The sequence below is a fragment of the Xyrauchen texanus genome, chromosome 41 (genome assembly GCF_025860055.1).
Source record: "Xyrauchen texanus isolate HMW12.3.18 chromosome 41, RBS_HiC_50CHRs, whole genome shotgun sequence".
Classification (NCBI taxonomy): domain Eukaryota; kingdom Metazoa; phylum Chordata; class Actinopteri; order Cypriniformes; family Catostomidae; genus Xyrauchen; species Xyrauchen texanus.
In genome coordinates, this window is record NC_068316.1 from 6,385,255 (window position 1) to 6,402,647 (window position 17,393).

A 17,393-nucleotide genomic window follows, 5' to 3' on the forward strand; every position below is an offset into this window, starting at 1 on the left:
CCAGAGAAGGCATTGCTGGCCCAGAGAAATCACCACTGTTCATTTCGGATGACTGTACACAGTGTTACATCGAGTCCACTTGAATAGCTATAATTTCCTGACACTGCTTTCCGCACTTATTTAAACCAACGAGGTGTAGCAGTCCAACTGAATAAAACACATTTGCACTCTTTCACCGATGTTTGTTATTTTCTTCCTTTTAATCCTTTCACATATTCTCCACAACACAACATAAGAGCTAAAACAAGTAAATAAAGTAGTTTGGGTATTTGCAGTGGGCAGAGGTGTGTCCAGAAGGGGGGCATGGCGTGGCCCTGGCCCTAATCCCCACTTGAATTTGATTGGCCACCCCAGGTGCCACCCCAAATTCTAAACTGTGATTGGTCACTTCCCAAATCGGAGGTGGGCTTTCAATAAAACCAGGTAGAACCTTGTATAGGTCTCTGCAGAACAGTAATGGGTGTTTTCAAGTCTGTGGGCGTTTCCAAACGAGGACGGGCATTTCTAAACTAACCAATGAAACTAGGGAACCTCAATGGTTTGAAAACGCCCACTGATTGAGAAAAGACTATTTTTGTTCTGCAGAGATATAAGCCTCTAAATAACCCTCAGTTGTTTATAGCTTAGTTTTTAGTTGATTATTTTTGTATAACATTAAAAGACACAAGATGTGTGATTTTATATTTTTACTGTTGATCCTCAAGACCATGACACTAAAATGCAGCCGTGAAGATGGCTTGAGGAAATCAGGTGAGCTCACTATATACATTCACTGAAAACCCTGTACAACGTGACAAAAAAGCACTATGATCACCTGTCCTGATAGTGTTCTACACGGGACTGTTTTTTCCATCCCGCTACCACAAGTTACTATCCCACATCTGAACTCTCCTGCTGAATTTGACTCCATGTTTACCGGCTCTCTGCCTGCAGTGATGTTCTTCCCGATCTCTCCCGTTCCCTCAACCCAGAATTTGTTTCCACACAGGGCGAAAGCCATACAAATAGTCAACAACTGTACACAAAACGTTTTATTTTTCTGTTATTGCTATAATCAGATTCAGATGACCATGATGCCCATCTGACTTGCCTGAGGTTGGTTTCTTAACACTGAATTGATCATTTTCTTGTCCGAGTTACACATACTTTGATTACACATTGTGTCCACGCTTTGCTCTGCCGTGCTGTGGTGCACATTTATTTACCTTGTGTAAAAAAAAAAATTATACAAAAAAAATTCAGCAATTTTTAATAGTTAAAATAAAAGATATCCACATAGTTTTTTTTATATATATATATATATTTTCTGACAGCCCACTCCAGGATTTTAACAATCTTTTAAAGATACGATGTCACATTGACATGAACCTTGTAAACTTTGGCAGGTTTTTTATCATAGTCATGTGTTGGAGTTGAAATTAAATGAATACACTTATATATTTTTTTATTAGCAGAAAGTTCAAATAGCCTATATTTACTTCCTTTCATAATGTAATTCATTCAGTCTTAACTCATAGTACATCCCTTAAGAAAAGATGCAAAAAAATATCAAATTAAGCTTTTAAAGCACTTATTAATGAAATAATCAAATTACATTTGGCAGTCCCAATATTTGGCTAAATTGAGTAGATACATTAAACTGAATGCACATTCACATTATACACTGCACGTTCTTTATGTGTAGGCCCTTGATAGGATTAATAAATATCTTCAATATCTTCTTTATTGTCTCAAAATAAAATAAACTACTTGATATTATCACATAACACACGGTAGCGTCATCTCTCCAACCCCAAAACTCCCCAAAACTGCCCAGAACAACCGTGTGTTCAATGATGCGCTGCTCTTAATTTGTTCATATTAGCAGAGTCCATAACATTTATGCAGTTTAAAGAGAAACGACGAAAAATACTAAATTACAGTCTTCTGTGTTTTACAATATTAATAACAATTAATCAATTATTAAGTTAAGTAACATTCGACTATTAAAAATTCCTGAATATTTACATATCTTCTTCTTCTTATTATTATTATTATTAGTATCAGGGATTTTGAATTTTGGTTCATGCCACCCTTGAATGAGTCTGTGCCCCACATGGGCCACCCCAGTCAAAAAGTCTGGACACGCCACTGTCATCACAACAGTCATTGCAGCAGAAACACGAGTTAAACCCAGAAAAAAGACAATATACCTAAAACAAAACTTGCCGTAATCGCACTGGAGTGTTGTTTGCAGGGCTGTAATAAAATATTTCATTCCATCATTATTGAACCCCCTTCTATGTATTTTATGTTAACAGTTTTATTGTATTGTGAAAACCCCACACACACACACACACACACATATTTAAAAACAAATACATTTATAAAGCTACTTACTATATGTGAAACAATGTGAAATGAGTTTGAATCCCATTTTGATACACATATAATCAATACATTCAGCTGTCATCAGTCATGGTATCATGTTTTGAAATAAAACCTTTCTTTGAAGAGATATATTTACCTTTATTCATACTTAATGAAATGCTCATGACAAAGTTTATATTTCCCCACTGAAATCTACACCTTAATGCACTCCACAAAGATCATCCCCAAAAACCTTGTAGTCAGACAGCATCTGTTCCATTGATTAGCTGGTAGACAAACAAGGATCTGCCCCCTGTTTAAATTGTGTTTGCTCAGCGCAGTGTTATTAAAGTTTTGGATTTTTAATATAGTTTTTATTTCTATTTTATATTAAATTTGTCATTACAATTTTGTTTAGTTCTCATTCGTTTTCACAGTTTGTCTGTTAGTTTTAGTGTAGTTAATTTTTATTTTAGTTTTAGTGTTTTTTTAATGGCTGCCAAAGCTGAGCATTTACTGGTGTCATTTAAAAAGTCTAACAACAGTCTTCCAATTTCCAATAAGCTCAGATTTTAGTTAATGCAAATTATTTTAGTTATTTTCATTAACTATAATAACACTGGTTTAGCCTCATGAGACACAAGTGAACAGCAAAGTTTATATAAGGCAACACATTCCTGTACATATACTGCATGTAAAACACTCCAACTGCATATTAAGACATTCTCGTGATAACTGACAAGAGGACAATACGTTGCAGAGAAATCTACAATTGTAAATTCTTTTGATTGCCATTTCTTAAAGTTTGAAGAGAATCTTGCAGAGCAAGTAAAGTTAGTTAAACTATCGGCAGTCATAGCTAGCCACCAGAAAAATAACAAGACATCTGATTTCCTGGGCACAGACAAGATTACTATCACCCCCTTAAGGACTGAAATTTCTGACTGCCACAGTAACGCAAGAACACACATTAAGTTTGTACAACAAGCATTCTCATTCAAGTTTTTCATACTTCATCAATAAAACTTTCCACAGCATGCACCTCCTATATGACATGCAACCCTCTTAAACGGAGCTGGGGAAAGTTGTGATGTGGCCAACATGCCCCTGAGCATCTCATGGGTTTGTGGGAAGGACCTCTAAAAATGCCAGGAAGTGATGTACTGGGACTCGGGAAGCTTAGTACAACCATCTTAGTCTGGCATTCCTAGTGCCCCCTAACCTAGTCATCAAAGCCAGTATCATTATGTCAACTCTCTTTCTATTTTGTTATTTTTTTCAACCACAGGTTGCATTCATTATCTACTATATGACCTAACTGGAACTTTCTTTTCCATTCTGTTGCCAGGTCTCCCTCTAGGGTTCTTCTGGCTTGTAAATGTCCATCGCCATCGCTAAAGACCACTGTCGTTCATATTGTCGTTATGGCACTAGCAGCCCCACGGTGGCGGTTCAAGGCGTCGTCCAAGTACGCCACCATCTTGTCACCATCCTCCTGTGAAAATTGAAGGTAGAATTGGGGATGGGAGATCAAGTGAGTTTTTATTTGTAAAAATTTAACAAATGACACTGAGATGCTTTAAGATGCTAAATGATGAAGAATGCAATGAAATGATCATTTCAACTGGCAGATAAATGTAGTATGTGCAAAATGCTCAAAGTAAATGAGTGCCAGCCTCTGGTAAACATGCAGACAGCAACCCAGTCTTTGCGTTCTGTCTTACCTCACTGATGAAGGCATGATGGATAAGTTCATTGACCAAATCTCTGGAACTATCAGCTGCAATTACAGAAAACACACACTGTTTTAAAAGGTAAACCAATACCAAACACCAAAAGATTATTGCAAAAAATGCCTGTGCAATAAAATGCTTCATGTTATTTCAAATCATCTATGTTGTCAAGGCTTAGCCCATTTGAGCCACAAATGAGATGTCATTAATATCTAAATTTAGTGTCTACTAAACAGCAACAAGATTAAATGGAAGCAAATGGAGACATCTGCTTACAGTAAGTCTCGTGCTTCTTAGGTTTTTCTCCTGAGAAATAGCCCCCAGTGATAAAGAAATGTCAGCTATGTACCATCTGCGATTTTATATTTGCCAAGACACTAAAGTCTGCATTTAATCAGAGAAACATTCAAATTCAACCAAGATCAAATTACCTCAGCTACACTGCAAAAAAATAAAATAATTCTTACTGAGTATTTTTGTCTTTTTTTTATTTTTTATAAATACAAAAAAAAATTTTAAAGGAATCAATCACTTTGAAGCTCCAAAAGTCAGCGTACAAGTAATCCATACCATTCCAGTAGATTAATCCATGTCTTCTGAAACAATCCAATTGGTTTTGGGTGAGAACAAACCAAAAATAACTACTTTTCCAACTGTACATCTTTCCATTGCAGTCTCTAGGCGCTAGATGGCACTAGGAAATGTAATTAAGCTTGAATGTCAAGATTTATAGAGAAAATTTACCTTTTCCCCAAATCGACTGGATCGCTCCAGAAGACATGGATTTAACCACCGGAGTCTTATGGATTACATCTGTGCTTCCTTTATGTGCTTTTTGGACCTTCAAATTTCTGGCCACCATTCACTTTCATTGTATGGACCTACGGAACTGAGATATTCTTCTAAAAATCTTCGTTTGTGATCAGCAGACGAAAGAAAGTCATACATATCTGGGATAGCATGAGGGTGAGTAAATGATTTTAATTTTTGGGTGAACTATCCCTTTAATACAAGAACATAATATACTATTGAGAAGCAGAATGTCATAAGATATTACGATGATATACAACAGTTAGTTCCGGTCCTCGAATCTGATTGGACGAGAGACATTCCATCAGCACTCCGATGCTTCACTGTGTGTGTATCACTCCGCTTGTGTTGGTGCCGTTCTAAACTAAAGTGTAAGAGCAGTGCAGCTCTGTTAAGAGCTACTGTTTTTTTTTTTTACATTACATATGTTAGCCAGCAGGTGGTGGCAAAAGATTCGCTGGTTAGGTGACGTGAAGTGAATCTGCATTAGCCAGTGTTTACATACAGCACTGCGGGATCGCTCATATTACCACTACATTACTAAAGCTAGGAAATAGCTTTAAACGGCTTTAAATGAACAACTTTAGCATTAAGGTTCATCACAGCTGAGAGACACAACAGACTGATTTATTACACAAACTGAAGGTGCTTACCTCTTACTGGAGTTTCCACATTGGATATATACTGTTTAAAATGGCAGAGAAGATTGCGGTTTCTATAGTGAAAGACTTTTGTGCACCGGCTACCGCGAAATAGGGAGAAATACCCCCGCTTGGATGGCTATTTTTCCACTGAGAAAGCTGATCTTCAGAAAGCTGATAGCATCTCTGCTTGGAAGTGGCAACAGGTGATCGCACACGCTCCATCTCTCTCTCTCTATCACTCACACGCACGCACGCACGCAATGTTTATATATAAGTTGCTAGAGCTATGAAAGAGCAACATCTGAGCAAAACAATGTTCCTTTGGAAGGTTTCACTCACTTGGCATTATATCACAGCTGAGCTGCCGGTGGAGTTTATCATCTAGCTTTAAGAACAAGGTGAGCTGTGAAACACAGAGAGAGAACAATGAAAGCTATCTATGTGTTTTCCCCCCAACGTATAACAATATGTTGCCATAAGTGTCAACAGGAACACAGCATGAACTCACATGAGTTTTAGTCGTTTCTTCAATAAACTCCAGGTTACAGTGCATCTGTACCACCTAAAACATAAAGGTAACGTAAGAAATAATCAGAACTGAATTGAATTATAACAAGTGTATGTTTGTGAAATAGAAACACACACCTTCCGGGTTTCTGCCTCTTGGGGTTCAGGGGTGGGCGTCTTCACTGTCTCCACCTGTTCTTGGGACATGGAGAGGGCACGGGGTACGGGATGTGGTCGAGCAGAGGCAAAGTTCATCAGTGGGTAGATGCCATTCCTGAGAATCACATTAGACAAATGATGATTGGAGTTAGTTGATACAAATGCTTTTAAATGAAAATAATTCCCCCCAACTTCTCTATAGGCATATAGTGACATATAAGACATATTTGATAAATATTATCTATATAGGAATTATAAAAAAAATTTGTTAATCCAAAAATGAAATTTCTGACAATATTCCCCCATTCTCATCTCGCTCCATCTATGACTTTCTTTCATCTAGAGAACATAAATGGAGAAATTTGAAACAAGTGACGTCACGATTCGTCACATATTTTTTAGGCGAACTATCACTTTTAATTATTTCCTCTAAATTCAAATAACAGCATCCGATGGGCAACACTCACTTCACATCCTCTAAGAACTTGTCCAGCTCTAGAGGGGATACATGAGAGTATCTGAAAGACAGGAGAGATCAAACAACGTAATATAATGAGGGAAAGAAAGAAACAATACTAAACAGAGCAGTGATATGGTTTAGATCACTTTCTAACAAAGTAGCCTAAGGTGGGATAAAGTTTCTCCAGGTTGTAACATGTGCGACTTACTTGAGCTGAACGCGAGGACGATCTTTGTGAATTATCTCTGCCATGACCCCGTTTGGGTCGAATGATTTGGTCTTCTCCTCTACGCAGTTCTCTGGGAGCATGTCTTTGAAACCAAGAGGTTTTATAAGAAGAGTTGTAAATGCTACATTCTGCATACTATTGAAACAGTGAGCTAAAACAACATTTGACCATATAATACAAGTTGTGTAAGTTTTATTTCATTCATAATCATTCTGTGTTTTTCCTAATATCTCATACAGCTTAGAATGACCAAGTGCGTTTACATGCACTTTAAAATCTGATAACAGTCGGACTAAAGCTATAATTGTCTTTTTAAAATGTCATGTAAACAGACAAAATGTAAATAACAGACTTGGATAATGCGATTGTAGATCGCTTCGGTCCAGCATGCATACAAGCCAAATGGACCACAACAGTCCGCTGTGTTATGCGCATGCTCCGAAAAACTCAAGACGTGTTTTTCTAAGTTTCAAACCATGTTTAACTTGACATGCTTTTGTTTTTAATGTAAAATAACCAAAGTGAGCCGCTCCAAATGCATCCGTCTGATATACGTGTACATAAACACCTTAGAAAAGCCCATATAATAGGTCTACCTCAGACAGATTTACTAAATCAATTGCAAAATGGATTGTTGTGAACTGTAGGGCAATAATTGGCTTATGTTGAATGATATTGCACTCTAAGCCTTTTTTGTATTGTCTTACCAGTGTTTTACTCATCTGCCAAAATAATGTCACATATTTTAATTATCTGGACAGTTATATTTATTATATGTTATATTTATAATAATTTTTATATAATAATTTTTATTTATTTACTATTGGTAGCCTTTCTCAGCAAATATTAGCTGAATATACGTTTTAATCAATTGACAGCGCTACTTTGAATACATAACATATTGAGTATATGATTGAATATGTTGATACAATCAATTAAACATTGGTTTTATAAAGAGACAGAAAGAGGGGAAAAAGAGATGTGGCATTTTTGGCAATATAATGGTATAATGATAAAGCAATATGCTGTTACAATAAATATTTTATTTTATGGGGTGGTTTGTTGAAGCAGTAATATTGGAACATTGGACAGGAGAATATAATTTATATATACACTGGCAGACAAAAGTTTGGAATAATGTACAGATTTTGCTGTTATGGAAATAAATTGCATCTTTAGTCACCAAAGTAGCGTTCAACTGATCACATAGTCAGGACATTAATAATGTAAAAAATTACTGTTACAATTTGAAAAAATGTCAGAACTACTTAAACTACTTCAAAGAGTTCCCATCAAAAATCCTCCACATGCAACAATGACAGCTTTACAGATTCTTGTTATTCTAGCTGTCAGTTTGTCCCAATAGGGGCTGGCTGCAGACTACGGGGCGAGTGGAGCTCCATTCAAAAGTGGAAATACGTCACCTCCACTGCGCCGGAGCGCATATATACGTCACCTCTACTGCGGCCTTATACTGTCTATGACTGCGACCGAGCATATATATATGTATATATATATATATATATATATATATATATATATATATATATATATATATATATATATATATATATATATATATATTATTTATTTATTTATTTAACCGAGCGCATATATACGTGACCTCACCTAATCTTCACACACAATATCAAAGCAGTATAATACGGTTTATGTAATATTATAGTAAAAATAATTTCAGAATTTTCTATTTAAAGCTAAATAACATGTACAAATCAACCAATGTAAAATAATGAAGAATAATTTCCACAATTTAAGTTTTAATTGTTTAACTGGACAATAACTGGAGTGGAGGTGACGTATTTCCTGTTTGAGAGTGGAGCTCCAATCGCCCACAGTCTGCAGCCAGACCCTTCTCGTTTGTCCAGATACTCAAGTGACATTTCACCCCACACTTCCTGTAGCTCTTGACCTTTCACCCCACACTTCCTGTATTAGTCTTGTCGGGCACTTCTCACGCACCTTACAGTTTAGCTGATCCCACAAAAGCTCAATGGAGTTAAGATCCATAACACCCTTTTCCAATTATCTGTTGTCCAATGTTTGTTTCTTTACTCACTCGAACCTTTTCTTTTTGTTTTTCTGTTTCAAAAGTGGCTTTTTCTTTGCAATTTGTCCCATAAGTCCTCCTGAGTCTTCTCTTTACTGTTGTACATGAAACTGGTGTTGAGCAGGTAGAATTTAATGAAGCTGTCAGCTGAGGACATGTGAGGCGTCTGTTTCTCAAACTAGAGTCTCTGATGTACTTATCCTCTTGTTTAGTTGCACATCTGACCTTCCACATCTCTTTCTGTCCTTGTTAGAGCCAGTTGTCCTTTTGTCTTTGAAGACTGTAGAGTACACCTTTGTATAAAATCTTCAGTTTTTTTGGTAATTTCAAACATTATATAGCCTTTATTCCTCAAAACAATGATTGACTGATGAGTTTCTAGAGAAAGTTGTTTCTTTTTTTGCCATTTTTGACCTTAAGACATGCCAGTCTATTGCATACTGTGGCAACTCAAAAACAAGTACATATGCTTCATTTAACGAACCAAATAGTGTTCAGCAGTGTTTGATATAATGGTAAGTGATTTTCTAGTACCAAATTAGCAATTTAGCATGATTGCTCAAGGATAAGTTGTTGGAGTGATGGCTGCTGTCTAGATTTGATCAAAAATTACTTTTCAAATAGTGATGGTGCTGTTTTTTACATCAGTAATGTCCTGAATATACTTTGTGATTAGTTGAATGTCACTTTGGTGAATTAAAGTACCAATTTCCTTCCGAAACAGCAAAATCTGTACATTATTCCAAACTTTTGGCCACATATATTTAATTATTTCCGATCATACTTACACTGGTTATTGATGAGGCAGTGTGCTGCAAGCAGTTTTAGCGAATGCACTTCAAACAACACACGATGAAACAGAAGGTCATGTGCAGTTGGGCGGAGTCTGGGGTTATGACGTAAACATGACTGGGTGAACTCCTGTCGAGCATGGAAGAGCAAAACAGTGACAGGAAGATTGGGTTACAATATGAAGAGCTAGACTGTAATAGTATGTAAGTCTATGTAATTAATAAAAAATCATGTCTTCACACATACCCTCATGAGGGGGTCCTCCAGTGATTGTCCAGCACTGGTTATAGCCTCCTTAGACACAACAGAGTCCCCATTGGCTTGGATCTCCAACACAGCCATCTAAAGATCCAGTATATCAGTAATCTATATATGGGTGTTTCTTCAACTTCTGGCAACTTCATGTCCCAGGGGTTGATTTTTACAAACATATTTAATTTTTTTATTTTCCTTTTGTTACATGAAGGTCGTATTGAAACTGAAACTTTTTACCATATCTATAACATACGTATTTGGTTCTTTTCATATGCCTTTTAGGAATTGATTTGACAGTTATATCATTGTCTCAGATACAAATTATTACATGTTTAAAACTATGGTTATCTAAACAAAGAGTGAAATGAACACAAACCATTTCAATATTTATTGTGTTAAAATTATTACTATAATCTTTTTCTTTTCTTTTTTATATGACTGGCCACATTTCCAACACACCAAACAAATTTGCCACTAATAAAGTGTTTTATTAGTGTTGGTGTACTTATTAACCAAGTGTAAAAATGTGTCAGAACAGAGCATGCTTGAAATGAAACATGGAATTAGATGTTTAAAGGGATAAAAAAAAAAAGAAAAGAAATGTAAGGTAAAATATCACTTGTGAGTGGAATATTTTTATTCAATCATACAGAATTTTTTCAAAATCATATATTTTTTTTAATATTATTTTTGTGTGTGTATATAGGATACATACAAATTTAGACTTGTTCCGCCTTTTCTTTAAAAACAAAAATGAATAATGCAATAATCGCAGTTACAGTGAGGCACTTACAATGGAAGTGAATGGGGCCAATTTCCAGAGGGTTTAAAGGCAGAAATGTGAAGCTTGGAATTTCATAAAAACACTTACATTAATTCTTCTGTTAAAACTCATGTATTATTTGAGCTGAAAAGTTGTTTTATTGTTGGTTTGTGGACTTTACGTTGTCATGGCAATGAAGTTGCAAAATTGGATATAACTTCGCGCAGAAAAGGTTAGTAAAGCGATTTTATCACACTAAATTAAATTATAAATGTATAAATTAAAAAATGAACACACATATTTTTTATGCCTTGAGGCTATACTTTTGAAACCTTTATGGATTGGCCCCCATTATTTCCATTGTTAAGTGCCTCACTGGAAACCAGATTCCTGCTTTTTGTTATTTAGAGGACGGACAAGTTACAGTTTTTATTGTTGTTGAAATCAACATTATCCCGCAAATGTTGTTGATTGACTTGTATTGTATCTTGGAATATTCCATGAATATTTAAACATGACAACACATGAGATGTGGTGGAAATGACACTGTGGTGGGAATATCCATGACTTAAAAAAATAAAATAAAAAAAGGACAAAAATTACATAAATGTCCTGTGATGCTTGTGCATACACTATTGGAAATTAGTAATAAATAATAACAAATAAAAAAAAATAATAACTTGAAAAATATTTGAACAGAAATTCACAGGGCTGAAAAAAGATGACTTATTTCAGTTCAATAAAAGCTGTCTGGTCCGGTCATGCTGTCTCAGTGTTAGTGATCTCACCTCTAAAGCACAAATCCCAAAGGAAAAGATGTCAATGGCATAGTCATCCTCACATGCTAAAGGGAAAGAAGGAAATATATGAAATATTTAACTGCTCTAAAACGATATATTCTGCACAAACATCCAGTCAAAATCAAGGTGAAGAACTGGCCACACTCACAGCCATACTCTGGAGAGAAGAAGTGCAAATTTCTCTTATCATCTCGATGTTGGTGTATCTTGCCATGGACGCCCCCCTCAGGAAACACTGGATAAGAACCACGATCAGAGTGGGGCAAAAAGAATTCTTGCTCTCATACTCTAATACATTACTATAAAGGCTTCTATGCAAATAAATGGGTTGAAAGGTTTAAAACATTTGAAATGTATGAAAATTCTTACCATTCACAAAGAGTCGGTGCCAAACTACAGAAAGGACATAAAGAAATGATTTGCTTTATACAGATTGTTTTGTTCCATTACATCTATATATGCAAAGTGGCCATCACCTCAGTTTGTCATTTGTGTGAGCAAAAATGATTGTGGTTAAACCACATACCTTTTTACTTCTCAGTCAAAAGAAGAGATTGTGATTTTTAACTATGTCAGAAAGGTGATCATATGCATTTATAAGGTCCTTCAGTCCAAAATTAGATAAAAAAAGAAACATGTACCTGATCCAATTTTAATGAGTCCGTTATGCTGAATGAATATGGTGTCACAGGTGAGGTTGCCGTGAATTATCGGAGGGTCACAGGAGTGCAGGTAACTGACGGACAGAAGAGTGTGTACCATCAGTATCATTTCTGCATGCTGCATGCATTTTAACCCTGTTGAAAAGTCCAGCATTGTTGGTCACCTAATAATATGTTATTCTTTGGATGTTGGACCAGCATGAAATTTCATTCTGGTCACAGCTGGTCTTTTCACAAGGGAATGCACAAATTCTACAGTTTGAACACACATACACTCATGCAATGTATTGTGTCACCTTAGGGCAGACAGAATCTGTGTGCACCAGCGTTTCCAGGCCTGAAATACAGCAATAAAGCCAAAACTCACACAGATATTTCACGGCATTGCATAAACACAAAAACACATTCAGCAAATGTTACAGACAAAGCATAAAGATGGTAAACAAAGTGGCATACCTGTACAAAATATTATTATTAATTCATTGTTTTTGAAATCATATGGAAGGCTGACCTTGACATTCATGGTCTTGTGGTTTTTCTTGGTCTTCTTAAGGAACTGTTTGAGGCTGCCAGAGGACATGTACTCTGTGATGAACACAACCTGTGAGGTGAAGAGGTTAAAGTTCAACATTATACTGTATATTTGTTTAGATTTGTATATTACATTCTTGATATCCTTCACCCTTGTACAATTATCAATAGAGAACCCCGTTCCATCTGTTCGGGTCAAATTTGACCCGAAACATCAAATGTGGAACCCCCAATTTTCTTTTAAAGCAATGTAAAAACACTATCTTCACTAAAGGAAAAAACACTACAGTTATGCATTTCTTTTGTGACTTTATAGTCATTTACCTTATGCACCTGTTAATTACTCAATTACTCCATTCATATCCATATAAAAGAAGCACATTTATGTTATATTCACATCACTAAAAACCTTCATTTCAGTAAATCAAAAGGTTGTCAAAACATCAAAACATGTCATGCATTGGGGATCTCTTGTGTCATCTTCTGTAATAAAAAATAACAATTACATGAAATGACAACTATGTCCAGTAGATGGCTGTAGTGCTCCATGCATTGACTGATCTCTATAAGGCAATGTTTTAACAAATTTCAAAGTTAAATATTGAATATACTGTATATTTATACATTATTAAAAACAAAACAATTATGTCAAATTGAAGATTTTTTTAATCACTTGTGTTTAAGTGTCAGATTTTGCAATGATGCCCTAATATGCTCTCAAATCTGACCAAATTTGACTGTGTTACAAAGAAAAGATGTTGTTTGTGTGATGGTTAGATTTAGGGGTAGAGCTAGGAAATAGAAAAAAGCATTAGCCTGATATGAAATCAATGAAAGTCTATGAGAATCCTCTCTAATATAGTCAGAAAACCTGTGTGTGTACGTGTGTGTGTGTGTGTGTGTGTGTTCTGCATTGTGAATATTTAATAGGCTCACCCCTTCATTTATGTGTGTGTTCTGCATTTTCTGATGTATTGACAATAAAAAAAAATGCTCTGTGTTTTAGTCTCACCCATTTATTTCCTATGGTGGGTCAAATTTTACCTGAATAGTAGAACTAGTGAACAGTTTGATAAAAGAACATAGACTCATCGCATCCAGAACAAATGTTTGTGGGTGTATGGTGGCCATGTACTGCTAAGGTTAAGGAAACAAAAATTATTCAGTCAATAATGACCCAAACAGCGATGAAGGGTTAAGTGTATGATTTTTTCTAACCAGTGTTGTGTAAGATACTCAAAGAAAGTGCAGTCCACTACAAATGACTAATTACTACACTGATTACTTCACAGAAAAAGTAATCACATTACTAATTACTTTACTTTTAAGTTACTTTCCAAAACTATTTTCTTCCAAAAGTTTTTGTTTTTCCCCTCAACATATTTTAAATAATGATTATTTTATTAATGTCAAAGTAAAATAACTGTCAAAGAAACGCAAATAGACGTACACGCGAACATTCGAATCCACATTTTAAATGTATTAAACATAATGCTATTTTAGAAAAATGTGTAACCCAAGTAAAGTAATCACTTTAATTGTAAGTAATCAAATCTGATTACAAGAATATGTAACATGTTACACTACTTTTGGACTAAAAGGACATTCGATTACTTTGTAATCGGAATAAATCCAACATTGTTTAAACTACATAGCTGTAAACAATGAGTTTTTGTAAAACGGTCCTTTTAAAATAATTCAACATTATATGTTTTTATTCTAAATACTGCAAATATTTTCCTTGTGAGTTAGAGTCACACTGTGAATTTGGGATAGACTATATATTAATTTGTATTAGCTTTGAATAAATACCACAGAAGCCATTGAGGTATGTTTTTGTATGTTACCCGAGCGTGTTTATCTCCAATGTCCAGCCAGTATTTGTGAAATTTCACAATGTTGGGATGGTCGACCAGCATCAAATTCTCAAACATCTCTTTCATTTTGTCCTTTACAAATAAACACACACAAATGAACATAATAAAAGAAATGCACAATCAAATTTCATGTTAATTATTTTTGCTATCACACACAAAATCCGGCAACATTTACAAAATATCATCAGAAAATATTGAGGAATGGTTTATTTTAGCACATAGAAACACACACACACACACACCTCCACTATCTTGAAGACCTTCTTGTCATGGAAGAGAACCTCGTTCCACACCACCTCTACACCCTCTTCAGTGTCCATGGCCAGAGAGGCGCTCTCCACGCCTGGAACATTCCCCTGACTCACCTGCAGGGGGAGACAAACAAACACTTTTCACAACACTTATTGCACTTTTAGTGTCACAATGACTAATCTGTCTAAAGGTGACTCAAAATATGTGATTATGGGAAAAGGGCAAACACACATAGTGAGGTTTAAAAGTATGCGTGATTGAAAATCTAAATTAAGTTTAAAAAAATTGTGCACAAAGAAATGTTATGATGACGTAGACTGCATAAGAAATATTTAAGATTTCTAGGTCACTAATTAAGCAATTACCAAGGGAAATTTAAAGGGGCACTTCATGTCAGAAAGGTTGCCGACCCGTGCTCTAATCTAGTGAAAGGATGTGAATTTACTTCAACCAGAAATGCTTTATTAATTTGTTTAATAAAATATAATTTTCATAAAAACTGGTGTGCTTCGTATTTGTATTATTAAGTAACCATTAATGGTAACCAAGGCACTTGCGGCCATGTATACAGAAGTTATACAACTGAATCTTTTGATAAATTCTATTAATAGAGCAGAGAGACGACTGAAGTAGGATTTGGCTTAGAGAGAGACACACACAAAGAACACCAAAAACCTAGGCGCAATGCCAGAGAGACATAACCAAAAGCATCAAGCCGAAAGAGAGAGGATAATATGTGAATAGATGACAACTAGATTTTTTAGAGACACATTTATGCCTTTGTGTTTTATCTTTATATATATTTTAATATAAAATGTTTACCAGTGATGTCATTGCCAAGTTTTTAGCAGCATTTATTCCAGTATACTAAGAAAATAATGTGTCATGTAATCTTCGTCTGAGAAATGAAGAATTTTGACTCATAAATGTATTTGTCTGCTTTATATCTTTAGCCTGCTGCTGTAAGACACATACGGCTGAGCTCTTAACACTCTAACACTGAACATCTCCAGTCTGAATGCACGATACACTTTAACATGCCGCCTGTTTTACACCTACATTGCTTCTCGTGCATGTTTGCGAGGTACTTAACACCAAATCTTTGTGATATATTATATTTTGAGATACTTAGTAACTTAGTATGTCAGTGAAATAATCAATGCCTTATAATAACCGATAATCAATTGCTTTTGAACTGACAGTATGTATCATTTCAAAGTCAACTAAACGTCTAATAAAACATACTGTGGTTGGTAGCTTAATACAGTATCTTGGTCAGAGTAACCAGCAAAGTGGTTGTGTGCGGATTGCCTAAAGTGTGGATAATTTTAGCATGAAATAATCTGATTAGAATGCAATATGTGTCTCAAACAGGTTGGTAAATGGTAAATGGTAAATGGTCTGCACTTATACAGCGCCTTTTTTAACCTTAGAGGTTACCAAAGCGGCTGATGACACTGTGTCCCATTCACCCATTCACATACACATTCATACACCAATGGTGGCAGAGCTGCCATGCAATGGGTGCTTTTATCTTGCCCAAGGACACTTCAGCATGTGGAGTCATGTGGGCCAGGAATCGAACCTCCAACCCTACGATTAGTGGCCGAACTGCTCTACCTGAGCTACAGCCGCCCGGTTTGGCAATGTACATCCCCCCCCCCAGTATGATGTCAAATGCTAAATGCATTTCAAGGTTAAGAATTGGCTGAAAGGACCATATTACATGCATGCTGAAATCCCTGTGGGTTGATTGAGCCAATATAGACGGTCACCTACATTAGATGTTTTACGGTAATCCTAAGCATGATGGAAATTTGTGCCAAGGGGTCTGTTTCTAAAGATATGGACTAGGATCAAAAGTAATGTCTATTACATACACATTTCAGAACTGCTGGGTATCTTAACCGACCATGTGTGCATGAATTCAGGATCATTTTAATTAGCACTATGTCCAAAGGACAACCCATATTTCGGGGCCCTAGCAAACTGGTGCTAATTTAAAACATGCTTGAAACCTGTTATTTTTCTGACATCATAACTCATTCTTATTAAATGTAAATACAAAACCTTCAAAGCAAAGATTGCTTTTCAAATACCCCCTTTTTTTAATCCAGAATTTGGAATGGAGGGGTTAAAAGATTAAAGGCATACTGTCTCATTACATATGTCTTAAACCAGAGGTTTTCAAACTTTTTATTCCAAGGACCCCCAAATATGATGATCCCTTTGTGAGGGACCCCCTTCAAAAACAGTAAAAAGGCAGCAATATATTTTAATGAATAAAGACAAATTTATACTGAGTGAAAAAATAAGTGTAATATTGTTAAATAATTGAAATTAATTATTCAATAAATATCATATAAATAATCTATTAAATCAATTATTAAATGTAATATACAATCTAATTGAATAATGAGATGTTTATTGTTATTGTATTACAATAAATAATTCAAATAAATAAATATATGGAAAATATTTACTTTATATTAAGTTGACCAC

The 17,393-nt window shown here is 35.4% G+C and overlaps 1 protein-coding gene across 1 annotated transcript in view; it reads right to left on the reverse strand.

The window, feature by feature from the left end:
• Positions 1-1,096: 1,096 nt before the first annotated feature.
• nrbp2b (nuclear receptor binding protein 2b) overlaps positions 1,097-17,393 on the reverse strand; it is a 33,124-nt gene continuing 16,827 nt past the window's right edge. The window contains exons 2-18 of the mRNA XM_052114125.1: positions 14,882-15,004; positions 14,610-14,711; positions 12,743-12,832; positions 12,528-12,568; positions 12,211-12,305; positions 11,939-11,962; positions 11,718-11,804; positions 11,558-11,613; positions 9,998-10,093; positions 9,748-9,880; positions 6,871-6,973; positions 6,670-6,720; positions 6,182-6,317; positions 6,045-6,098; positions 5,876-5,939; positions 4,074-4,129; positions 1,097-3,844 (exon numbers count right to left, since the gene is read on the reverse strand). Of these exons, the coding sequence (XP_051970085.1) occupies positions 3,761-3,844; positions 4,074-4,129; positions 5,876-5,939; positions 6,045-6,098; positions 6,182-6,317; positions 6,670-6,720; positions 6,871-6,973; positions 9,748-9,880; positions 9,998-10,093; positions 11,558-11,613; positions 11,718-11,804; positions 11,939-11,962; positions 12,211-12,305; positions 12,528-12,568; positions 12,743-12,832; positions 14,610-14,711; positions 14,882-15,004 (1,395 nt within the window). The 3' untranslated portion in view covers positions 1,097-3,760. The remainder of the gene's footprint in view (positions 3,845-4,073; positions 4,130-5,875; positions 5,940-6,044; positions 6,099-6,181; positions 6,318-6,669; positions 6,721-6,870; positions 6,974-9,747; positions 9,881-9,997; positions 10,094-11,557; positions 11,614-11,717; positions 11,805-11,938; positions 11,963-12,210; positions 12,306-12,527; positions 12,569-12,742; positions 12,833-14,609; positions 14,712-14,881; positions 15,005-17,393) is intronic.